Source organism: Chanos chanos, chromosome 1 (genome assembly GCF_902362185.1).
Source record: "Chanos chanos chromosome 1, fChaCha1.1, whole genome shotgun sequence".
NCBI lineage: Eukaryota > Metazoa > Chordata > Actinopteri > Gonorynchiformes > Chanidae > Chanos > Chanos chanos.
This window is the reverse complement of record NC_044495.1, coordinates 24,034,299-24,060,139: the sequence shown is the minus strand read 5'-3', so window position 1 is coordinate 24,060,139 and position 25,841 is coordinate 24,034,299. Positions and strand designations below refer to the sequence as shown.

Genomic DNA, 25,841 nt, shown 5'->3' with positions numbered 1-25,841 from the left:
GTTTGAAACCGCCATGTTAGCTCAATCATGTGGACTGTCCCCCCTTTTTTAAGTAGCTAATGTGTCTGCGTGCTCACACACTGTGAATTGTTTGTATATGTGTGTGTGTGTGTGTGTTTCTGTGTGCCTGCCAGCATGGACTATAGTGATGATCAGGTTTATGAGTCTTGTGCTGTGAACTCTCAGCAGTGATGCAGTTCCTTTCATGTCTGTTTGGAGACCCTCCACATCTCTTTTCTGCCTTGTGCCCCAAGAATATATTGGATTTCTCCAATTCTGACGCTCCAGCATTGATTTCCGAACCCAACTAAATTATTTCTCACGGCTTATTACGTAAGTCTTCTAACTCTCTTTTCTATCTCCTTCAGTCATCCCAGCATCTTTCTCTCTGTCTACTGCTCATCTTTTCGCTCTCTGCCCCCGACCCCTCAGCCCGGGTCGAATGATTGAGTTTTTTGACACACGCTTGTACTCTCAAATCCTTTAGGAGCATGACCATTTGCAGAGCACAGATTACATGTTAAGACAAACACTGTTCTACTCTCCACACGGCGGTAAATGTCCGGGCTCTGTACGCATGGACCAAAGCAAACTGCCTCTCTCACTGAGTGTGAGTTTGATTCATACTCTGTATTGAGGTTCATAAACTGTGGTAACATTTGTGCCTTTGTGAACACCTGAGTGCAGCATTTGTATAATACACAATTTAAAGTCAGCCTCATCTTTAAAATACTCTAAAACCTTACTTTAAAATACTTTAAAAAATAGGTTTTAATACTATCATCCTCTGATAGTTGAAGATGAATATCTGTGGGAATGGCCGTGAGGTTCTGTGTTGCGGTCTCTGCGTGGTGCAGGGTTGAGCTTGTAAAAGGCCTAATGATGAAAGAGCACTCTGTTCTGCCAGCCTGGAGGGCGTTAATAGATTCCATGCCTTTCTCTGTAGCCTCGTAAGTCAAACAGATAGAGAGGGCTCAGGCAGCTGCCGTACCTGCGGAGTCTGACGTGAAGAGCTCCAAGAGCCGGCCACCGGACCGCAGCCGCTGTTCTGCGCTGTCACAAATGAATGAGCGGATTTGACCGAATACTTTTTCAGGATCGGGTTTTAACCAGCCGTCTCTCAGAGCATATGCCTGCTGTACGACCTGTAAGAGACTTGTGGAAGTGAATGAACATAAAGTTTATGCACTTGTCGGGTTATATGAAAGGCACTTTTATAGCAATTTTATAATTGAGTTGAGAGTGCAGTGCTGAATCTGTGGTGGAACTTGACTGAATGATTGAAGCGTTGTCCCAGTGCAGGTTTGGGTTGTACAGTCATGTACACACATCATCGCTAGGCCTTACTGGATTTATCCAGTCGTGCTCTAGATTAGTCATATGCAGCCATTCCATATTAAAATAGAGGCTGAGAGACTTTTCTCTGCATGCCTCATGCGTGGGTGATGCCAATCTACACTAAGTCAGCCTGTTTGACTGACTGCCTCATCTTTTAAATGATAACTGTACTGTCATGTGTAGTGCGTTAATAGACCTCTGCAATGTGAATGCATTTTTGTGTGCATATTGGTGCGTTTCTTCCGCAACTCTCATATGCATTAGAGAGTGTCTGTTCCTGTACTGAGGTGGCTGCCATCCTGAGAGTCGTCACCCCCCCACTTTGAGGTGTCTGCCACATAGTCGCTCGTTGCGGACTCTGAGTCAGTGGTTTCAAGCAGCTCATGTAGTAGTGTGAATCGCACAGGCTCTTTGTTAGAGCCATTCAGTCAACTGGCTCGTCTTCCCTTGTCCGCCCTCTCTTTTATTTATTTATTTTCTCGACTTTTGTTAGTCTGTTCGTCGACAAGCCTTCTTTTGTTTGTATGTGAGGAGGCTGCAGTGCTTTCGGAGTTGGTGCTGTGTTGCTATGTGACTGGGAGAGGGACTACCACTTAGAGCATGGCGGTTTGAAAAACGTGTTGTCCTCTCTCTCCCCCTCTCTCGCTCTCTCTCTCTCTCTCGCGCTCTCTCTCGCTCTCTGTCTCTGTTGGTCTCTCTGACCCCCTTGTGGTGATTTGCATTTTGAAAAGGAGATATAATTATGAATCCTTGACAAGCTTTTACGGGTTTGTGAGACCTGCTGTTCTACACTTCAACATTGTCTGCCTCATTCTACCACCCCCTCTCCCCCTCTCTCTGTCATTCTCTCTCTCTCTCTCTCTCTCTCTCTCTCTCTGTCTCCCTCTCTCTCAGTAGCGTGACCAGACTTGTGGCTGTGTCAGTGCAGAGGGTGACATAACCTCCCCTTAGGAGCTGAGCTGTTTGATTTGTTTCCCTGATCCTTTGTAGCCGAGTCCACAGCACTGATGTGTGTGTGTGTGTGTGTGTGTGTGTGTGTGTATTTTGGTGTATCTGTCATTAGAGGAGACATTTCTGATTTCTTCTTAGGTTTCCAGTCCTACTTTTTTCCTGGTGTGTTGTAGAAGCTATACAGTAGCTTGGAGGACTGAAAGTGATGGGGCTTACTAGAGGTGGAGCTCCATTATATTTGACATAAGAGGCCTCCCTGCAGAGCACACACACAGGCCCTTCTTACTGCTGTGTCTAAGCCCAAGTGGGTTTTATTTTGTTTTGTTTTGTTTTTTTGTTTTTTATTTATTTATTTTTTTTTACTAATGATTAGCCTTCAAGCTGTTTCTTTATTTGGGGGGGAAAGTAGTCTGTGAAAAGGCTGCCATTATCTGGGTCCACAGAGAGACTTGTCCTCGGGCTGGTGGGTTTAGAGTGGGACACTGATGGTGTGTCTGTGGTCCTGCTGTTATACACCTCTGTCCTCAAGGTCCCCTCTAAAACGTCGAGTAAGAACTACTGTTCTTTGGCCACCAGTGCACTTACCGCAGTCTTTCTATGTTTGTGGGGACATTCTGCTGAGTGAGTGTGAGTGTGTGATGCTGGTTGTTGGTTTTGGCAGAGCCTGTCCTCTGCTGTTTTTGTGACGGTTTACAGCCGCATTGTCCTTTCTTTTTAATAATGCAGTTATTTATAGGAACTGCCTCTTTCCAGGCATGGAAATGTCATTTTAGGTAAACCGTCAGGTCTGTTCTCTGTGAAACGTCTGTTCCAAAGAACTGAGGGGTTGAACCGGTACGTGTTTATGTGCGTTTGGTTGCTTCTGAGTGATGTGGTCATCGTTTCATCAAGTGGGTACAGCACTGACTCACATTCTTGGGACCTGTGATTGTTGACTGAATTCTTCTTGAGATAAATGAAGCCAGCCCAGTTTGATCTGATTGTTTCCGCTCACCAGTTCATTATGATTGAAATCCAGCTGTTGCTTAAGCGTATGCAGCCGTTTTTTGAGAGAGTGCGAGTTTAAAATTTCAGGCGGTCGCATTCATACGAGTGCACGATGATCACTAGGCTGTCTTGGTGCCCCTTTGCACGGGTACTGCGTTAGCCATTGCGGTTGAAAGTAGTACTTTTTCTTCCTCACCGGCTCAGTCGCTCTCTCCCTACCTGCACTCTCCCTGCGTGCACTTTCATCATCGGTGTGCGTGTGCACGTGCACCAATGATGAAACACAAGAAAAAATCCATTTAGCCGTTACCGTATTCCAAAGATGAAGCGGTCTGTAGCTGATTATTGTAAAAATTCAAAACGAGGAGAGAGAGAGGAGGAGGCTGGTGGAGGGGGAGAGCCAACACCCCTAGGCAGTTAAATACAGCATATAACAAAAAAGTTCAAATATAGAGCACATGTAAAAACATACACGCTGTTGTTATGCTATGCTTTCATTTGATAACGCAAAAATGTTTTCTTTTAAAATTATATGATAGAAGATGACCTATTTTGTCAGCCACTCCTCTTGGCAGAGAAACGTAATGTTCAGATTAAAATATTTTGCAAATATCAAGTCTCCAGTCAATGTCAATCTTTACATCAATGCAAAACAAGGGTATGCAAATTAAGACAACTATTCACCAGGATGCAAGGTCATTGATTAATACCATGCTGTACCCCCCCCCCCCCCCCCCAAAAAAAATAGCGTGCGATCATCAGCTGAGAAAGTGGGTAGCGCCAGTGCTACCAGTGGAAAAGTTAGTCTGGAATAGAGTTAAGATTGTCCTATTTTATAGAAAGCTTGGCAGATAGATTTTGTTTGATGTATTAGTTCAAATGGAATGACAGCATATGGAAGTACATAATCAGTAGCTGTTAGAAGCTTTGATAATGACTCATTAGGAGTGATTCACTCACTGATCACATTGATACTGGCTGATAATTACAGGAGACCCAGAAAATTGACGTGAACTCACTGAGAAAATGCTATGCTTAATCACCACCTGTAAGTTTATGATTAGTCATATGATTAACTACACCCACCATGACTGGGTTTTGTGGCCCACACTGATCTAATCTGATCTACATCCGATCCAATCACACCACCTCCCCAATGCCCACCTGTCCACATTCGCTATTCAGGTAATGGCAAGATGCGTTTGTCTGGTGACATGTGACAATGCAGTCTCTCCTCCAGTTGGAGAACTCTGTGTCTTAGGTTCAGGGCTTTTCAGCCATTTCTTCTCATGCTCTACCTCTGCCGAGCGAGGAGACTTTGACCAACACACTCTATTGATCCCTTATTGTAACCTGGACAACCATGTTGCCTGTGTGTGAGTGTAGGAACCAGTGTGTGGTTGCTCTGCCCTGCTTTATGAGATGACCTTTACTAAGCCAGGCCAACACAGCTGCATGCATACTCAGGGAGCTGAAGAATGGATGCCTCTGCTTTGTTTTTTTTGTTTTGTTTTTTTTTTCTCTCTCTTTTCCTTTTATCCCATTCTCCCTTTCTTTCTCCCACTCTTTCACATCACACTCTTATGCCTGCCTGTCCTTTCTCATACTCCCAAATGGTAAATTCTTCATTTAATATTTCCTTTGACTTTCTTTTTCCTTTTTTGCCCCCTGCTCCTTCCCTCTCATTATTCTCTCTCTCTCTCCCTCTCTCTCTCTCTCTCTCTCTCTCTCTTTCTCACTCTCTCTCTGTCTCTGGTTAAAGACTGTTGTCAGCATTTGGACCGGAGCCCCCGGATGGCATGTGGGGATTAGGGCGATAATTGTAGTAATTGTTGTGGGAATTAAATACCACAGCAGCTCTTTTATAACCTGCCTCCTCCGCCTCTTTCTTCCTCTCTTTCTCTCACTTTTCCTTTCCTTTCACCCTTTCTCTTATGTTCTCTTTCACTTAATTTTGCACATCCATTGCCTGAGACAGTCTTTTAATTGGTGATATTAAAAGATGAGGTGGTGTTGGGTGTTAGTGACAGTAAATGTCATTGAATACTTCCGGTAGTTGTGTTTTGGCAATTTACAGAATTGTTTTTATTATGCTTGTTTTGACTGTTTACAGCGCTCGTCTTTTTGAATGACGTGCTTGGAATTCGTTACTGTTCAGACCTGCAGGTGTGATGCCGGTATGTGTGAGGAATAGAGAATGGGAAGGGTTGAAAGTAATACAAAAGGAGGTTTTGGCATATTGATGATCTTTCACCAGTTCCTAGTGCAGAGTTAAAGCCGTTCCCATGGCAATTTGACTGCTGTGTGTTGCCTTGGAAGCCTGTCTCTATTCTGGCAGTTTGGGACTCATCCTGGCCTCTCTTTTTGGCCACACTCACTCAGCTGTCATCTCTCTCTCTCTCTCTGTCTCTCTCTCTCTCTGTCTCTCTCTCTCTGTCTCTCCCTATCCAAAGCCTCTTTCCTGTCTCTTTCAACATTTGTCTTGCTTGAAACTGCTCTTCCTTCACATGTTTAGATGCTCCGCCATTATTTCCATATGCCATTTAATATTTGCTGAAGGTAACGCAGTGGTTTTGTTGGAGCTGAGTCAATGTGCAGATTGGCTGAAACTCTTTTTATCCAAAGGAATCAGTAATCCTGCACACGCTTACTATAGCACAATGACTGACCTCTCCTGGCAGCGGGGACACCTGGAGCCCAGAGAAAGGGCCCTAATCTCAGCCGCCTCGTCAGCGCTTTCCCCGTCTCTCGCTCCCTTTTTTTCCCCTGAAACTTCCCCGGAGCCCAGAAACTACACCGCAAAAAGGACAAGCAGACAGAATCCTTCAAAAGGCCTAGCATCACACAGACTTGTCTTGAGTAGCGTGTGATGTAGTCAGGGTTTGACTGTACTTACAGAAGGAGAGAGAGAGAGAGAGAGAGAAGAGAGTGACTGAGTAATGGTGTTTGGTTAATGTCACAGGAAGTGCTCAACATGACTATGATGGCTGAAGCACTGTTGTTGATTAAAGAGCTGTAGTGGAGGTGGGGCGATATAATGGGCATGTCGTTTTGTCTCTTAGTAGAATAAGAGCACAGGAGAGAGAGATTTATGAGACGAGAGAGCAGCATCCTTCTGTTCGACCACAAGTTGTCATCTTATGTTCTCATGAATGTGAGTTACTTCGCATAAACTATTCAGAGCTGCTTTTAACTGCAGCCCGCATATCAGTTTGTCTTTACGATTATGTGTGTTTGCAAAGCATTTGTGAGGAAACTGTGTTTTTATCAGTGAGTGAGAACAGTCGTCCTATAGAATGATGGTGACTGAGAATGACAAGCTGTCAAATAAGAGTGGCCAAAGGGAAAGCATATGGACACTGAACATTGGCTAGAACCACAGACTTGTATGCAGTCTGACGCAGCATCTCGGTTTACCCTCACAATAAGGGAGATTCTCTTTAAATTCTGTGTGTTTCTGAAACATATGCTTACACTGTCTCAGTCTGTTATCCTCACACACACACACACTCTCGCACGTGCACGTGTTGGTTCATGGCAGTTCTTTGTCATTTGAGGATGTAGTCACTTCTTGTAAAAGTGGCCTATAAAAATAAAGGGAGAATGAAAATATCCTTTGCCACGCTGACATTTTTGCTCAATTACACTAATGTGGGCATTAAGAGAGAGCATGCATTTGCACTTCTGCCAGAAAGCTTTTTGAAATTGAGCTTATTCACGCCTCAGCAAGGACGTTTAGCATTAGCCATCTTTACTGCATCCGAATGGCCGTCCATGCTGTGTCCAATCCTGAGTATACTTCTTGCAACCTATTCAAGAGGACTACAAATCCCTGGGAATACTACAATTCCCATATCAAATTAGTAACAGTACATATTAGGAAGTACATGGAAAGAGACTTGCATGATTAGATTTGCTTGCAGTGTATGCGTGTTTGTCTCACCCTCTCTCTTGTTGGATTGGCACATTGTCATTATGAACTCTCACATACTTTAGAATGTTGATGCCACATTCCCACACAAGATGTTGACGCATGCGAACATTCCTGGTTTCCGGTCATCTCTCAGAAGGGGAAGTGTCAAGTTGTTTTTTGTCTCAGCTTTTTTTTTTTTGATGGGAGTTCACCTCAACTCACTGTCTCTAGAACAATGCTAATGGACCCATAATGGGAGCACTGTTGTGAACAAACTGTTTAGGTTTCTTGTGCCAGCAGAGTGGGTGGGCGAGGTGTTTGCCAAGCTGTCTGATTCAGCCATGCTGAATGCCAGTGAGGAGCCTGACTTATCTCCGTGCTTCACACACAGGATCCTCACGCTCTGCCAGAGTCACACACTAACGCCGCAGTACAGACATCTTACCCCGCTGTCACGCTGCAGACTCAATAAGGATCCTGATGCCACTCTCTACAATGAGTACATGCGGCGTCGGAAAAGACCGCTTGCTAAGTGTGTGACAGGTGTACATTCAATACATTGTGGTAAATTGCATCACTATTGCATTTACTTATTAGTAACGGCTTAAAAGTGACTAAACCAGAAGAATCAATCATTCCTCTGAAAAAGCCAACTATTTCTCTCACCAAATGCTGTCCATCCCCGGGGCCCTGGTTCAGACTCCTCTTCCTTAAGCTTGCAACAGTATTAACCCTCTGTATGTGGTTCTGTTGGTTTAATATTGGATGGAAATTTACCACTAACCCAAAGTCAGTGCGTAGTACCTGTCATCTTGGCTGATTTAGCTGTTGTCAATGTCATGAACCATCCTACTTTTTTGTGCGCTTAGGGATGGGGATGTGCGTGTAAATGTCACCATGCCCTGAGATGTGTCATTCCTTTTTTTTTTTTTTTTTTTCCCCCTGAGGGCTCTTGGGTGATTAGAAAGACGCTTTTTAAAGTGAGAGCACATCAGAGCTGTATCTCCATGGGCTTTTCAGAAAGGGAGGGGCATGCGCTAACATAGCCTTCATCTTTGATGTTTGAGAGCATGAAGTAGCTGGTCACACATTGATTTAGGGGTAGAAGGGTAGAACGAGGGGCTTATTGACGTGAGTGATCCCTTATTAACAGTGTCCTCTACAGGGGGTTCCCTCCCATTGGCAATAACTCATTACTGAATCTCATTTTTTTAATCATCACACTTGTGAACAGTGTTTGCCCACTCATGTGTTCTGATTGCTGTGTGCATCTCCTCTGGAGAAAGGCTTTGGTTGTGGGAATGATGAAAGTCTGTGTGAAATCTGTGTGCAGCAGAGAGGAGCTCTGGTGACCTGCCTTAGATATGTGTATGTGTGTGTGCTGATATACTCCAGAACCAACCTGTTCTCTAAGGATGGAGAGGAATGTCCCGAAATATATCATATTTTTCTTAACAATTATTTTCCAATTCAAAAAGTCCTCTTTAACCATTATCAATATTCGTCATTGGTCTAGATGCTTGATGGCAGGAGTTCCCTCTTATCAGTGTGTACTTTTCTTCTTTGATATCCTCTAGAGTCATACACACACTCACACACACATATATATATATATATGTGTGTGTGTGTGTGTGTGTGTCACAGTGTCTCAGGATGCTAATAGATTTACTTGACTTAGGAATTGGTGTATGCAGGCCCATAACATGCTAAACAAGGCTTGTTTTCTGGAACTGCTTCAATAAAATGTGATATGTTTTAAACCACCCACACCCCCCCCCTCTTTCTCTCTATCTGTCTTTTTTTAACAGTTTTTATTTGGACCCATTAAAAACTGAAAACTGGGCCCTACGCCTGTCTCCCCATAAAACCGGCCATGAATTCAAGATAACTGCACTTACTATATCTTAATATATTGGATTTGAATCCATCTTTTTACCACATTTACATTAAGTAATTATTTGCAGTTCAATAGCTTTCTAAATGGTGCCACTAAATAATATGAATACATTGAGCTCTGTACTTTGAAGGGATTGTCTTTCTCTAAGAATCTTTGTTTCTTTCTCTCTCTCTCTCTCTCTCTCTCTCTCTCTTAAACAATACAGCATTCTTATACGTTTGTACACAAAGTTCATTGCTTCCAAAACACTGTGTGGTCTCATGTTGGATTACCTCAAATCTATTACCCCTGCACTGCGCAGTTAAAGTACCAGTTTAACTAAGAAGTAAATTAAACCACAATCTTCAATATTTTAGTTCATCTCATGTTTTACTGAAGAAAAGAGTCTTTTGTAAAGAGTCAGTATTGAATCTAACACAAATATTAAGGGTTGAAGAGATTAAAGTTTGAAATAGATGTCAAAAAAAAAAAAAAATATATATATCTATATCTATATCTATATATATATATATATACACACACACACACACACACACACACACACACACACACACACACACACACACACACATATATATATATCTATATATGTATCTATATATATATATATATATATATATATATATATATATATATATATATATTTATATTTTTGTGTGTGTGTATAGCTGTATAACAAGCTAAATTCTTTTCACGTTCTCCCTGTGCTCTTCTTTTTTTCAATTCTAACTCCTCCTTTTCCCATCTCTTTCTACTTGAAGTGGTGTGCTGCTACACTGACACACTGAATCAGAGGCCTTTGATAGCTGCTGCGTTAAGTAGCTACCTTGTTTAATTTGGCCCCTTTGAAGTAGTACCGTAGGAGCTGTTTGTCAGGCTCCAGCCTCAAACTGCACCAAATGAAGTCATTTTGCCTGAGTCTTAGCTGCTTGCCTTCAGAAGTACAGGCCCTCTGGGTTCTGTTTAAAACATGTGAAAAGGGCAACCTTTTGTGCTACGCCATTTGCATGAAGTTAAATTAGTCACGTGTGGTAGAACAGGAGGGATAAAAATGCTTCAGAAATACTCTCTTAACCACAGGCTGTGAATTACACTGAGGAGATGCTAATATATGATCAAGGAAAAAGTTCTCCATATATCTCCAGACAGAATGTCATATTAAACAAAGACTTTGAATGATCTGTGTGTGTATGTATGTGTGTGTGTGTGTGTGTGTGTGTGTGTGTGTGTGTGTGTGTGTGTGTGTGTGTGTGTGTGTATGTATGTGTATGTGTATGTGTGTGTGTGTGTGTGTTCTCCCTCCTGCAGGCCCATATTTGTACTTGTGTGTGTTTGTGTTTAAATGTATGGTTTGAAATTGCATTGGTATTTGTACGTAGGGAATAAATGGCATGTATAACCTGTATACAGAATATTTCTTTAGGGTTTTTGAACTTGCCTGTGTGTCTGTGCATATGTGTGAGCTCTTCATTGAAAAGCGGTGCATAAGATCCATCTGAACGCCTTTGAGGCGATGCAGCTGCATTAAGAAAGCTTCATAAAAACAGTGACATTAACACCATTGGACATCACATACACTTTTTTTCATGAAGCTGTTTACGTTGTGCCTAATTGAGCTCGTTTTTCTCTCTTCTCTTTGTGGACATGTCAGCAGCCCTACAAACACGTTGTGATTTAGCGCCTAATCTTTTGCTTTCAGGCTCCAACATCCAGGCATAAAAATATACCTTTTATCCTTACTCTGCTCCCAAAAATAGAGCAGCAGACAAAAGTTAGGCCGTAAACATCTGCTCAGGAACCCTCTGGAGTGTGAGGAGGGAAGGTCAGCAGTGACGCATGTTCCGTTTGGAATCACAATAGTATGTTCACGAAATTTTGAACGCTCTCAAGGACTTCTTCAAGACTCATGAGCAAACTGTTCATCTGTCGACAATACAAACATACAAGATCAGCTCACGGAGAACCGTGATCAAGTCAAGATTTCATTAGGTAATTAAGAACCCTCGTAGCTCGTGAGTAACTTACAGTACTTGTGCATTCTAAGCCCTGCGTATCCTTTTCAACATGACAGTCAACATGTAAATTCAACTTGGTGAATATTTATTTATAAGAATTTCTGAGATTATTTAAATTCTCAGTTTTGTTCATTTTAATATACAAGTCGTCAAAAGACAAATAATACTGACTTTGATGACATCTCGTATTGAATGTTGTGTAAATTTAGAGTAAAGTGTAAATAGTCCGGTCCATTTTGGTTACATCTCCTTAAAACAGATTAGCATCCTGTCTCTTTCTAAGAGGTATAACCATTTACTCTGCCCCTCTCCCTATCTTTTTTTCTTTTTCTTTTTTTTTTTGGTGGGGGGGGGGGGGGGGGGTGGGGGGGGGGGGGGGGGGGTTGGAGTCTATCACTGGACCACCATCCATTCCATCTCTACTTTATTATTGCCCTACCCCCATCTGCCAGTTCAGCCCACCAATCACCAGTAACCATAGCCCCATTCCAGCTCTAGCTGGCACTCTTGCATCACATTCTCTGGAGTGATCTTGTTTTGAGTGGTTTATCCCCATCACACTCACTTTTTTCCTCTCTCTTCAGTTGTCCTTCTCTAATTTAATTTCATACTTCCCATTTTCTCTCTTTGTTTCTCTCAGTGATGTGACATTCAACATTTCGCAAATATTGACCTTGACCTTGATCATAGAAATATTCTTATATTTTATCATCCTCTCTTTTTTTATCCCAACTAACACAAACACACACGAGTGATTATGGTCCATGCTGAACTCATCTAAATGTTTTTTTTTTTAAGGATGCATGCGTGCATTTATATGTACGAGTTGCCTTTGCCCTATTGACTGGATGCTGGCCTGCTTGCCTTCCTGTCATGCACTGCCAAACGCAGCCTGTTACCTCGCACCATAGCACAGTGCTGAGGCCTGCAGATACATATAGCCACTACCTCTGTTATTCCATGTCCTGTCTCTCTGGGTGTCTTGCCATCCCTTTCTCTCTCCTCACTCTCTGGGCTTACATGATGCCAATTACACACACAGACTCCATTCCAAGCCAACACATGGCATTCTGTTCAAAGCCATCTCGTGGACTCATCACAGTTACAGCTTAAAAAAAAAAAAAAAGCTGCACACAGGGCAGGACACAACTGCACTCATAGTTGCATATTTTTTAAGTTGTAGCAACCACAATGACAGAGGCAGTAAAGACACGATGGAACAGAAGTTTATTTATAACTCAACCATTTCTTCCCCTTCAGGGTTTATTTTTTAATCTCTCTCTCTCTCCTTCTCTCTCTCTCTCTCTCTCTCTCTCTCTCTCTCTCTCTCTCTCTCTCTCTCTCTCTCCTTCTCTCTCCTCTTCTTCTTCTTCTTCTTTGCCTCTATCTCTTTGCTGAAGCAACTGTATTTGAAATCTGTGCTGACACCAGTTAGAGGTGCATTTTCCTGATGGTAGGATCTCTTGTAGCAAGTGCTTTACCTGGAAAAACATTCACTTTCTTAAGTCAGACCATGAGTCATCCACTGAAACCAAAGAGGGACACAGTTGACTTGATCTGCTGCGATCTGTGCTTGAGTGACCATCAGCAACATGTCTTCCACTGTCGATTATTACTCTGAACCTAGTAATACATAGCCTATGTAGACATGCGTGTAGGAGAGAGGGCTTTGTATCAGAGTGAGTGCCAGTTTGCGTGCATTTGTCATCAGTTCACACATGGCTCTGTGTGTTTGTGTTGGTTTTAAGTGATTGCATTTGATGTGGTTTTGTTTGTTTGCATGCATGTGTGCCTGTGTATGTGTGGGGAGGGGTGTCACAGATGTCCCCTTTCTTTGCGCCCTCTTTGTTTTTTTATGTGCAAAGACATTTGTCCTTTCTCCATCCCCACTTTCAGTATCTTAGAATAGTGCCATCATTCCACAGACACATCACTCTGTCTTAAAGGCACTTTGCAGGATAAGCACATTAAACGAGGCCCACATTGTAATACGCTGTCTGTAGCTTCCACCCTTTTCTCCTCTCCACACCACACCACTGACCAGTAAAGAACTGACAAGAGAGAGGGTGAAGAGATACTCACAGGCACTCCTCTCACCCCATTTCATCTGGCTTCTGTAAATGTGACGGACAAGTCCAAACCTTACTGCTGTACAAATTTGTAATACAGCACTGTTGGCCCTCTTGGGTACCAGCACTCTGTGGCCAGCCTTTCCAGATTTTTGTGAGGATATGGTTTATTATTGCTGCACCACTTATCATTTAATCAGCCTTTAATCTCACTGACAACCTGTGCCCATTTAGGCAACAAGCCCTATAACAGAAACATTTATTAGTTCATTAACAGTAGTAGGAGTAGGAGTCGTACTATTCACTATTATACTAACAATTTGTTCACATGCATTTTTGTATCTTGTATTTTTCATAGTTGATTGTCATTATGTAGTTTCCTGAAAACCTGTACACTGTAATAATACATTGCCAGATAAGCTTAAGCACAGCAGTACCAGTGAGAACTCTACAACAGGATGTGTTTATCAGTGAAGAAATGTTTTCGAGCCAATGGATGTCATAATGCTGTCCACAGCAAGCGTTGTGAGATGGGAATGCAAAAAATTGTGGCATGATTTATAATTTTTTCTTGTATATTGTCCTTACACTGCATCCGTTTATCATTTTGAAACTATTGCTTATGAAAAGAATTCACAGTCTTGCAGCATGAGAGAATGCTCCTAAAGTGACGTGAATAGTCAATAAATAAGCAACCTTTGCTCAAACACATGAAAAGTTCAGATCACCAAACACATGAAAAGTTCAAATCACTCCCTCCTGCTTTTCATTGAAATATCTTAGAATAAGGACAGCGATAAGCTTTGCTCTATTCAAACAACAAACCATTACAACTGTTAAGCTCCCATTAGCATCGGCAGCATTGGGCACACTGAGAGTATAGCACACTTCTTCTTAGGCAGCATTCCTGTCACCAGTATTGCCATTTGGAAGCCCCGTTTATGTAGGTTTTGTTTACTGGATCCTGACACAAATGTAAAACTCGAAGATGAATATATTATGTTGTGCACAGACACATACAAAGCATAGAATAATAGTAGTTCAATGTCATTTGTACTAGCAGAGCACTAGCTCTTTGGTTATGATTGTGATAAGACTGTTTTAATGAAACCACCCAGCATTCCTTTACTGCTCTGGCTTATTAGACTTTAGTGACATCCAGCAGTCGCAGGGTTAAAATATAGCTGCAGAGTCTTGCTGCAGTGTCTAAAGCACTTGGCTGATCGCTACAGTACGCCGACAGAAAGAAAAAAATATCTCTATGTTTTGCCTTTTTTTCTTCCAAAAATCCTTTTTATTGCATTTATAACATTTGGCACAGTACAAATTCATGGTGCTTTTACAAGATAAACCTGTAAAGATCGACACTGACCTTTTTTTTTTATTTTTTAAAGAAAGATTTCTCAGTATAAATGTTTTTTCCTTTTCACTGCATTCTCTGTAACATGGTTTAGAAATCACACAGAATGCCCTTTTAAAACAAGACTACCCTCATTTCTTTGTCATGACAGCATCTTTAAACAACTCATCTTTTAAATAGAAGTTACAAGTTAGAAAATAGTTTCAATTATTATTTTTTTAATATAATCTGCTTCTCTATGACCAGCCCATGGTAGTTTCAATTTTTTTTCCATATATATATTTATTTATAAGCATGTACAACAAGGAATCAGTCTGTAGATTTTGCACTCTGTACAAAAAGTAGTTCCTGTCTTTTTTTTTCCCTTTGTGCATTCTATTGCATGTTTTTCATGAGGGGGCTGGAGAAGGGGAGGTGATTTAGGGGTATGGAATATGGGAAGGGAGGTTAGATTTGAGTCTCTTGTACTTTCTCCTTCGTGTGGGTTTTTATGACAATGGGTTCAGGAATGGCTGTGATGGCACTGGGCATGGTTCGTGGGAGAGAGTTTCCAATGCTATTCTCTGTCCATTTGGCTGCGTGTCCTGCTGGCTTGTAGGTGTTGTATTTGGGCTTCAGAGTGCTGTAGTCGATCTTAGGAGGACTGTAGTCCATCTTGTGAGGACTGTAATCCATTTTGGGTTTGTGAGGGCTGTAGTCCAATCTGTGACTAACATATTCCGCTTTGAGGGGGCTGTAGTGTGCCTTGAATGCACTGTAGTCTGGTTTGAAAGGACTGCAGTCTGACTTGAAGGGACTGAAGTCAGGGGCTGCTTTGTGTGGTGTATAATCTGTTTTAGGTTTGTGTGAACCATAGTCCGTTTTAGATTTGTGAGTGCTGTAATCTGATTTGAATGGGCTGTAGTCTGGTTTCGGTTTGTGAGAGCCATAGTCAGGCTTATAAGTGCTGTATTCTGGTTTAAAAGGACTGTAGTCAGGTTTTTGTTTGTGTGTGTGGTAGTCAGGCAGAGATTTGTGGGAGTACTCCAGTGCTGATTTGTGACTGCTGTAGTCCAATTTAGATTTGTGGGTGTTGTAATCTGTCTTGGGTTTTAGGGTACTATACTCCGGCTTGGGTTTGTGATGGCTGTAGTCAGATTTGTGAGTTATGTAGTCCAGTTTGTGAATACTGTTGTGGTCCCTTATCTCTGGCAATGTGAGAGTCCCTTCTCCCGTTATGGTAGTAGCTGAGGCCCGTGGAGGTAGGTCCTCATCCACTGGAATAACCTCCACTGCCCTGGCCACTGCACCTGTGTTTTTTTGTTGGTGTCGCTTCCGCAGTTTATAAAACACAATGAGCATGACTGCTGCCAGCAAAGTTACTGCCACAAAGCAGCCAATGATTATCTTGGTGGTCTTCATCACTTCATCCAGGCTGGTGCCTCCTGTGTTGGGTGGTCTCACTGTTGTGACTTTGGAAGCTGGAACGGCTGATGGACGGCCTGATGGCACATCGGTGCTCTGGAGCAGTACTGTTGGCGTTGAGATGAAGACTGGTTGAAAGACTGATGGTGATGCAGTGGTGGTTGTGCTGGAGCCTGGGGTAGTGGTGGTGGTCTTGGATTTGGGCATCTCAGACGTAGAACCTAGCACCTCCACCGTGACTGTGGTGAAATAGCTTAGGTTTGATGTGTTGAGCTCGGCTGCGCTCACATTGAGGTAGGCCGAAGCATTGGAATTGCCTGCCGCGTTGGACACCATGCAAGTGTACATGCCTGTATCACCCACCAGCACATTGGAGAAGTTGAGCGTTCCATCATTGAGCACTGTTATCCGGGGGTGGCTGGAGGCATGTGTCAGAATGGTCCCATTTGGCAGGAGCCACCGCACTGACGACATGGCTGCTGTGCGACACTGGAACTCGGCCACACGTTCTGCTGAGATGTTCAAGTCTCTTGGGGCATCCTCGATGAAAGGTGCTGAACACTGAAGGGTGCTGCCATCCCCACGGTCCAACTCTACTAACTGACGACCTCGCATGTGTGCTGGGGCATGGCAGCGGCCACAGCAGGTGGAGTTGGTTGGGATGTACTCGCGCAACCACCTTGAGAGCCACACAGAGTCGCAGCTGCAGTTCCATGGGTTGTGGTGGAGATGCAGCTCCACCAGGTATCTCAATGGGGCAAAGAGGTCATGAGGCAAGGAGCTCAGGTTGTTGTGGGCCAAGTTCAGTTCCACTAATGATACTAGGTCATCGAATGCATTCCGCTCAATCAGACCTATTTGAGAGTTCATGATCCATAGCTTCTTGAGTGAATTCAGTCCACGGAAAGAACCTGGCTTGATCTCTGGGAAGAGATTTTCAGAAATATCAAGCTCCTCCAGCCCTTGCAAGGGGTTCAGGTTGGGCATCTCGCCTCTAATGTTGCACATCCCCAGATTGAGGTACTTGAGGTTGTGCAGCCCTTCAAATGCCCCATCAGAAATGTACTCTAACTTGCGCAGCTCCCCCAGATCCAATCTCATGAGCGAGGGCACGCGGTTGAATGCGTAGGATGGGATGCTCTCAATGGGGTTGTTCCTGAGCCACAGCTCCCGCAACTTGGACAGGTACTCGAAGGCCCCACTGGGCACCACTGTCAGCCGATTGTCAAAGAGCTCCAATGTGTTAAGGTTAGTCAGGCCATTGAATGCACCGACCTCAATCTGCCGAATGGCATTGCGTCCTAGCTGGAGCACCTCTAGATGGTGTAAGTGACGAAAAGAGTCAGCCTGCACTGCCTCAATGGAGTTCTCCATGAGATTGAGGTGACGGGTGTTGGTGGGGATGCCTGGAGGTACACGGGTCAGGCCACGACGAGTGCACACCACCTTGCTTAACTGATTACTGCAGGAGCAGACGGGCGGGCAGCCTTGGGGCCCCCCTGCATCCACGGCCACCTCCAGGCACACGTGCACCACAAGGAAGATGACACAGAGCAGGGCGGCTTTCCTGGCTCCACGCACAGCTACCCGCCCCAGGAGACTCATGATGTGGCACGTTCATAATTCAGCATCGTCTGGGGGAGGGGGCACAGGGTGATGGTATTGGTTGGGGAGGGTGGGTGGAAAGAGGGGTGGGAAAGGGGAGGGGTACAGCTCTGACTAACGGAGGACTGACCCTACCCTGGGTTAAGCAATACTCTGGCTCTTTTTTCCATGGACAGGACTTGGGGAGTGCTGTTCAGTGACAGTGAGAACAATAAGGGAAAAAAAGGACGCTAAGGAGTAATGAACACAAAGTATGGGGAGTAGAATTTAAGTACAAAAAGGGTTGGAACGCTAGCCACCTACCTCAAAGGGTTTTACAGGTCCCTTTTTTGCAATCACAACAAAGCTGTAGTGTATAATTCATACATCCCTTGGAGCAGTAAAGCCTTCTATTTATGATCTCTCAGACAAATCAAGAGATGAACACCAAAATGGCCCCTAATAAATCCACACAGGAGCCTCCTTCGAAAACCTAATGAATCTGTAGGCCCATAGAGCTTTAGGTAAAGGTAGCAATCCAGTTTGACTCCCAGGGAAGCACTCGTTTGCCCACTGTTGGCTCATCCACAGATGCTTGTCCTTGGAAATTGCCGCTCAATGCCATCTTTGAATGCCTTTTCCCAAGTCTCCACAGTAGAATGTTCGCACATGCTAAACCAAGACAGAGAGAGGGGCAGAGGAAAAAGAATAAAAAAAAGATTGAACAAGAGAAGGAAGGTTAAAAAAAAAAAAATTCCTCTTTCTTTTCAAATGCGCCCCCCCTGCCTTTAAAAAATTACTGTCCTCCTCTTTCCACTCACTTTTTTTTTCTGTTGATCTCCTCCCCTCCCTCAGTTTGTCTTGTATACTTGATTTCCCGTGTCGTGTTGAGGCAAAAGGGCTACGTGACACACACTGCGGTCATTAGCTTATTTCTTCTCTTAACTAGCTCCGCTGTCCAGCTCAGCCAACACAGAAGCAGCAGCTGCAGCCTGCCTCCCGCACACTTCCCAATAATCCGTCAATTTCTTCTTGGGGGGGAGGGGGTTGACGAGGGTCGGAAGAGATAGAGGGGTGCAGTAGCAGCACGAGCACTAGCAGCAGCACGATAAGCAAGCTTGTTAGAGAGATCTTTTTTTCTCCCTCTGTAGACCGATCTCTTTCTGTCCTTGGATCTCTCACTCCCTGGTACAAGTGGAAACCAGAAAGCACTTTCCTTCTGTGATGTGGTCTTGATCTGAAAAGTATCCGTTGGTCCGGAGCCCAAACCCCTGCAATGTCCTGAGGTAGTGCGGAGTTGGAGCTCTCTGCTCAACTATGAGCTGCCCAGCCGCCCGGCTCTAGCTCGTGGTTGACTGCTTAGGCGAGGGAGAAGTGGGTCCCCACGGCAACATCTTTTAACCCCACCATCCCTGGTTTAATCCTATTCTCCCTGCTGTGTGTGGCTCCTGCACTCCGGCTTTTTCTGCGTCGATGTGGCAGGCAGCCGGGACGGGCTACGCGCTCGCTCTTCCTTTTGTCCTTCAGTTGAAACGTGAATGTACTGCTGACGCATCTCGCTCCGAGCAGTGCATTGGTTTGATGCAGTGTTTTTGTGCATTAACTCATCCGCCCTCTCTCTCTCTCTCTCTCTCTCTCTCTCTCTCTCTCTCTCTTTCTCTCTCTCTCTCTCTCTCTCCCCCCTCCCTCCCTCCTTTACACTCTCTCTCTCCCTCTCCCTCTCTCTCTCTCTCATTGAACACACGCTTACTCTCTCACTCTAGCTCCCCCCTCTCTCACTCTAGCTTTGCCTGTTTGCCTCTTTTCTTTACTTCTCCTTATTTGTGTATCTTCTTTTTCTTTCTTTCTCTCTCTTTCTCTCCCTCTCCCTCTCTTTCTCCCTCTCTTTTTCCCTCTCTCTCTCTCTCTCTCTCTCTCTCTCTCTGGGGGTTAATGTAGAGTGACTCCTGCTAGGTTGTGCTGATTTGCTCTCAAAAGATGTTCTCTCTCTCTTTCTCTGCTTGGGGCCCTGAGAGTATGTAGCACTATTTTGAGGAGACTGCAGACTGGCAGAGGAAGGACCGCTGTGAGGGAGCAGGTTGCTCTGATTTAACTGCTAAACAGAGACTGGATTATGAATGAATGTACTCCATTTGTTCCATCCCCCCTCGAATCTTTTAACACCCCATTGCCCACCCCAACCCCTCTTCTCACATTTTCTTCTCCCCCAAATCAGCCCTTCGAAATCACGGCCATCCCCCCTCCCCAGTTCTTTCTCTCCGTCCTTGTGGAATAAGCAAGCGTATTGTGATTGGTCAGATTCTGTGATTCTTTGACTCTGTGATTGTCTACTGCTGACTGAGCATGTGTCTGTCTGTGCAATCCGTGCCAATTTGCATTGCTCTTTGGGGCGATGGTGTCAGTCTGTGTGTGTCTGGAGAATGTTTAGGGAGAGGCTTGTAGGTTCGGGCCACTGCCCACTCCAGTCGGATTAAGACTCTTCTGGAGGCTGTAGAGGGAGTCTCAGCGCTACAGTAGCTGCATGCATCGTTTAAGGGATCCTCTCTCTTTTTCCTTCCCTCCCTGGATTTAAAGAAAATAAACCTCCTGTTATGTTGTCTTGATTTGGGCTTGGCTAGCATACTGTTGAAACTACCTCTTCAGAGAGCTAGCAAGAGTAGCTCTTATTTACAAGCACCTCTGGCTTATTGGTTTTCACCCACTGTTTGTGAGCAGGTGATGTGTAGCCAGAGGAGATACATGTATAAAGGTCATGTTTCAACTTTGTCAGTGTTTGAGCCCTAGGAGGGAGAGCTGGAATGATGGATCTGAATAGCTAAAGTCTGTCCTCTATTAAACAGTGCAGTACTGTGAGGTTATTGATGTAGTTTTGACACAATACTTAGTCCTGTCCAGAGATTGTGTGTGTGTGTGTGTCTCTGTGTGCATGTTTCTCTGTGGGTGTGTGTCTCTGTGCGTGTATATGACTGGTTGCTCCTGCCCAGTGGCATGACACATATGTAAAGTGGGACACCGTGAAATATTTGTGACCAGGCTCTGTCCTGTCAGTGTGATTTGTGTGTGTTGGTGTGGATGCGTCCATGTGTGAGGTTGCGGGTGGCCAGAGGCATGACTCTAATGCAATGTGGGACACACTGATCAGTGACAAGCCTGGTTTAGCACAGGGGGACAGTTTTTGACCTCTGTCTGTACGCGTGTACCATGCTTGCAGTAGGAGCACATGGGCGACACCATGACCCAGAATGCCTGGATAAAGTGAGGTTGATCAAGCTGGTGCCACTGAGCCCTCAGGACTTCTTCAAAGTTCCTATGCTGGTGTGGAAGCCCAATTCTGCAAGCTTGCCCTGGGCCCTTCAATGCACTGCGAGGGTGGCACAGTATTGGGCACCAGGCGACCCAGTTTGGTGCGATGGGTTTTGCCAGTCCGTAGGAAGGGGAGTGGGGAACAGAGCAGGATAAGAGCCCCAGGGTGTGCCACTGAATCTGGGAATGGGCCAGCTACATGTAGGTCAGCCTGCCTCCCAGCCCCACCACAGTGGAGTAAAGCTCAACCACCCTATAAAGCAAGAAGCACTGTTGCCATACTTTACTGTGAAAACAGTGTCCCAACGCATCACCCAAAGAAAATCTATAACTGTGTGCTGGGACAGGAAATTGTCCTTACCCAGCAGAAATCATTACATCCATTTTCAAAAAGGAGAAACTTCAGAGTAAGAGGATGTGCTTCAAATGTAATGCTGGAAGTCAAATTCATGTATTATCTCCACAGGAGTAGCATTTTTTTACACAACCAATGCACAATGCATTGAAAGGTATCGAAGAAGACTGTACACAACAGCAGTCATACTCATCGATTGCCTCAAGTCATTCAACCTGCATGACTACAGTGTGCTAGTCTTATGTTATGTGTTTGTTATTTTATGATGTAAGACATATATTTACACTCTAACACTGTGTTTTATTCAACCCAGAGTGTTACTGGTTTCTGAAAGCTTAATTTAAATTATTTTTCACTGGCTTATAATGTCTTACTATGGCTTGGATGATGTTTATTCATCTGCTTTGTGAAATTAGGCATTAAGTCGGAAGTTTTTGTCAATTTTGTCAAATTTTCCACTTCTGTTATGTAACACAGATGCTGGAAATGTTACTGTTAGCCATGAAAGACATATCTGTTTATGCAGATTTTTTCAACGTGCTCTTTGATTGTCTTTGGGTTTATATCTGCAGTATTTATATGATGGTTTTACTTTTAAGTTTGTGGAGTAAATCCACAGTATATGTTTGTGTGAAAACATATCTAATTTTCTGTGTGTGTGTGTGTGTGTGGTCTGTGTGTTACAGCAGGTGAAATAATTTTTGTATGCCGTGCCCTGTTTGTCTCCTCTCCTCTACCGTCTACTGAGTGTCCCCTTATCACTGATCACTGTGTGTCTGTGTTTACTGGGATTCAGCCATTCCACAGCCTGGTGGCACCTCACTCCTTGGGGGCTAGTGTCACCCCCCCCCCCCCCCAACTAGATTCACAGTTAAGACTACATGCTCTTCTATTTCATTATTTCTCCCTGGTGGTGAATCAATCTGGAGCTCCAGACAGACAAAACTGTTATTTCAGCAAACACTTATGACCTTGGGTGGAATAGGGGAACGGACACTTCCGTTTCATTTCATTTCAATTTCCAAGAATTAATTCCAGAGGAGATTACCCTGCAAAAGTAGGAGCCCCATGTCAGGGATTTTCCATTTATCATTATTCACATCACATGCTCCAGTACAGCAACGTCACTAGAAATCACATACTCTTTATAAGTGCTTTAAATCTACCCCCCCCCCCCCCCCCCCGTTTCAGCCCCTCTTTGTCTTTCTCTGGCACTCCCTCTAGCTTCTCTCTCATCTGTCCCCCTGTTTCTCTTTGTCTCTCCCTTCTCTCTCTCTCTGCTTCTCCTCACTTATTTTCCTATGTTGCCTTCTCCTCTCCTTAAACTGTCTGTAATATAATATTTGAGGGCCAGTGCGTGGTTAATGATATTTGGTCAGGCAGTTTGTCCTGTGAAGGATTATGTGAGTCTAAGTGAATCCTCGCTGACTGGGCTCAGTGACACGCATCTTCCTCTGTGCTACCACTTGCATAATGCCTGTTGTTTGCAGACTAATGACCTTCATTATGCTGTGACCTGTTTGTCTCATGGCCAGAGCCCAGATTAGAAAAATTTCCGGGTGGGGGTGGGGCAGAAGGAGCCTCGGTTTAATAGTTAATTTAACAATCACCGACTATTCAGAGTTTGATATATAGTGAGGAGTGTTGAAATGGCTGTGTTTTGACAATGACAATCTTTTCCTCCGTATGTGTGTGTTTAAGAATGTCTCAGTGAATTGTGGTGGTATTCAGAGGTGGGTCCCAGAGTCTTGACAATATCTCGATGCTCATCCTGCCATATGCAAATAATCTTAGGGCTAGCAGAGATGCAATTGGCCAGGCACAATTAACATTCCAGAAGCGTTTGTTTTCATTATCAGTTTTTGTGCCAACCGGCAGCTGTTAAAAGGATCTCTTTTAGTGTGTCTGATGGTTTGTAAAGAGATGGTAATGTTTGCAGTGAGAGACTCTAAATCTTACTGACTTTTAACTGCTGGAAAGCGGAACATGGACTCCACTTGTTCATTGACCCGCCGTCATAGGTCAAATGCTTATGCTGAAGGCAAATGACTTCGTTGGCAACTCCCACCATCAGTAACTAAGACTGGCTTCTTCACTTTGGTGTTTGGTCAGGATATCTTTTTTTGTTACTATATTGAAGTTAAAAAGACATTCACTAATTTAGCAATGCATTGTAGGATAAAACTTGCTGCAACATAGATGCACAATAATAATTCTCCTCATATTGCCATGGCATGGCCACACGTGTTATATACTGTCTGAAAAACATGGCACGCTTAAAACTTCAATTTAAATAGCAAATATTAAATGTACATCAGACGACCTGCCAAGGGATTATATGGGTTACCTGCTTAGTGACTGAGACAGATTTCGCTCTTATCCCCAAATCCGCCTCCCACAGGCCAGGGTGGAAATGAAGGTTACCAGTAGGTCATTGCACACAGCAAATACCTACCTCAGAAACATATGGACAAGAGGAGAAGGGGAAAAAAAAAAAACCGGAAAATTATCTTGCTTAATATTTCAGGCCAGCGCTATGAGGGATACATTGTTACGCATAACAGAGTTTAATATATTCTAGTGGCACTATTAAACTGTTGAGTTGTGGGAAGATTGAAGTCTGTTAGATTGAAATGAACAGTATGCTTCCAGTCTATTCCAGAGGAGATCAGACTGAGAGAGCATGAGGCTGCAGGCTCAGGAGAAGGTAATAGGGTCTGCTGATCTAATACATGGTAAATGGTATTCAGCCAGAAAAGGCACATCAAGGTGAATTTCAGCAGCAGAAAATGTGGATCCTCCATTTGAGTGTGAATGTGTATATGTGTATGTGTGTGTGTGTGCATGTAGCCTCCATAGCTCTTCAACACACACTTTGTAAGCAAAGAGCTGACTTGCAAGAGGACTGTCTCTTTGCATATTGAAAGTGACTCAAGTTATTTTAGGCAGACTCACTCACCCTCCTCCTCTAAATGAGAGGGCTTTGTCGACCAAGCTAAGTGTGTCTAATCTTTAGCACGCCAGCACTGGAGTGCTATGTTAAAACATGCGTTTAGCTAACATCCAGTGAGCAAGTGTTTCAGAACACGGGGCCACTGAAGCAGAGCTGCAGTTAGTTGTAGAAAAGAAGTACAGGAGGGACTGGGTGAAGAGAGGGTAGAGTATGACAGAAGGTTCTTGAATAAATCCCCTTAAACTATGGGCTGTGACCTTTCTCAAATGTGTTTTCTGTTGCAATGCAATTGGGGATTTCCCAGAGGTGGCCAGAGAGTGGTGTGAAAGGAAAAAGCAATGGGCAGCACTTTCTAAATTGAAGTCAATAACACAGTGACCATTCATTGTGTGCACCCAGGGATAACTACTGATTGAGTCCTCAAAATCCCACAGTGAGGGCAGAAAACAGGGAACGATTGATGGCTTGGCAAGGGGCAGAAAATTGAGAAAGAATACGTGAAAATGAAGAAAATGAAAAGTTATTGGAACCTATTGTCAAAACTGGTTTTGTCATTCTTTCCTCTGTTTTTAGCTGAGACATACAGAGTTGTTATAGATCATCTTCAGATCTCTTTTTGTGTGTTGCGATTTTTAATCAGGTTTATGGGGTTAAATTAAGTCATCTGTGGAACCTTCTCCATGGAAAAAATGTCCCTGTGAATTGTCTGCAACTAGGAGTCTTGTCTTGTCTTGTGTAGTGGTGAAGATATATTGCAGAATGTTTTCACTGAAAATATGAGAACAGGCTTTTCTGTCATCCTTATTTTGCTTGTACTCAAGGTCCTGCACATATTGGGTATTGGCGATGTTTGTTTTGTCACATTTGCCCAGCACTCTCACAAAACAATTGTGGTTTCATCCTGATAAAGCTGGTGTTGAAGTTAGTTGTGTTTTGGACTTCTTGAGTAGAGTAGATCTCTCTCTCTCTCTCTCTCTCTCTCTCTCTCTCTCTCTCTTTCTCTTTCTCTCTCTCACTGAGAGACAACTCTGTCTCTTCATAGTAACATTAAATTGGGAGTTATTTAAATATTCCGTGATTCAGGAGTAGTGGGGATTATGGCAATAACAGACTGGTCTTTCCCTCTTAAACTGTGACTGGACTTGTTTTTCCTCAGGGGATCCCTATTGTTGGGTACTGAATTTTGAAGAGCAGTTCTCTTAAACGCTACCCAACACAAACACACACACACACACACGCACACACACACAAAACTATAAACCCCCTCAACCCACTGCTTGTGTATGTGCCCCTCTTCAGTGTGTGGCACACTGCCCATTCTGCTAAGTCGTCTTCCTCTTCTCTCTCTGTCTGCGATGAGCCTGTGGTGAAAGCCCGTGCCTGCAGGCTATGTGTGTTCTCTCCCTCCCTCCTTTCCCATACCTTCCACTGAGGAGCAGAGGAAAAGAGAGTGCAAAAGAAAAGGAATAGAAAAAAAGAGAGAGAGAGAGGGAGAAAGTGAGGGGGTAAAAGAGCATGAACTCCTCTCATCCCCAGAGCTGCTGACGACAAGGTCTGCGTCACCGTGTGTCAGGAGCGCACACACACACACACTCACAAACACACATACTGCCTCCCAGCTGAATGGTTTATGTAAGACTGTTTGCGGTCCTTGTGGAGAGAACACCATGAAATTGAAGCATATTATCTCTTCAGTTCCTTATTAACGATCA

General features: G+C 43.9%; 2 protein-coding genes across 4 annotated transcripts in view; one reads left to right on the top strand and one right to left on the bottom strand.

Moving 5' to 3' along the window:
• Window positions 1-25,841, top strand: part of snd1 (staphylococcal nuclease and tudor domain containing 1) — a 131,051-nt gene that overhangs the window by 48,590 nt on the left and 56,620 nt on the right. The gene's annotated exons all lie outside the window — the stretch shown is intronic.
• On the bottom strand, window positions 14,978-17,542 carry lrrc4.1 (leucine rich repeat containing 4.1). Its single transcript, XM_030783526.1, has one exon. It carries the CDS (start codon window positions 17,537-17,539, stop codon window positions 14,978-14,980), a length of 2,562 nt encoding a protein of 853 aa, XP_030639386.1. The 5' UTR covers window positions 17,540-17,542.

Coding starts and splice junctions, on each gene's coding strand:
- lrrc4.1 (XM_030783526.1), bottom strand. CDS start 17,539: ATGAGTCTCCTGGGGCGGGTAGCTGTGCGTGGAGCCAGGAAAGCCGCC.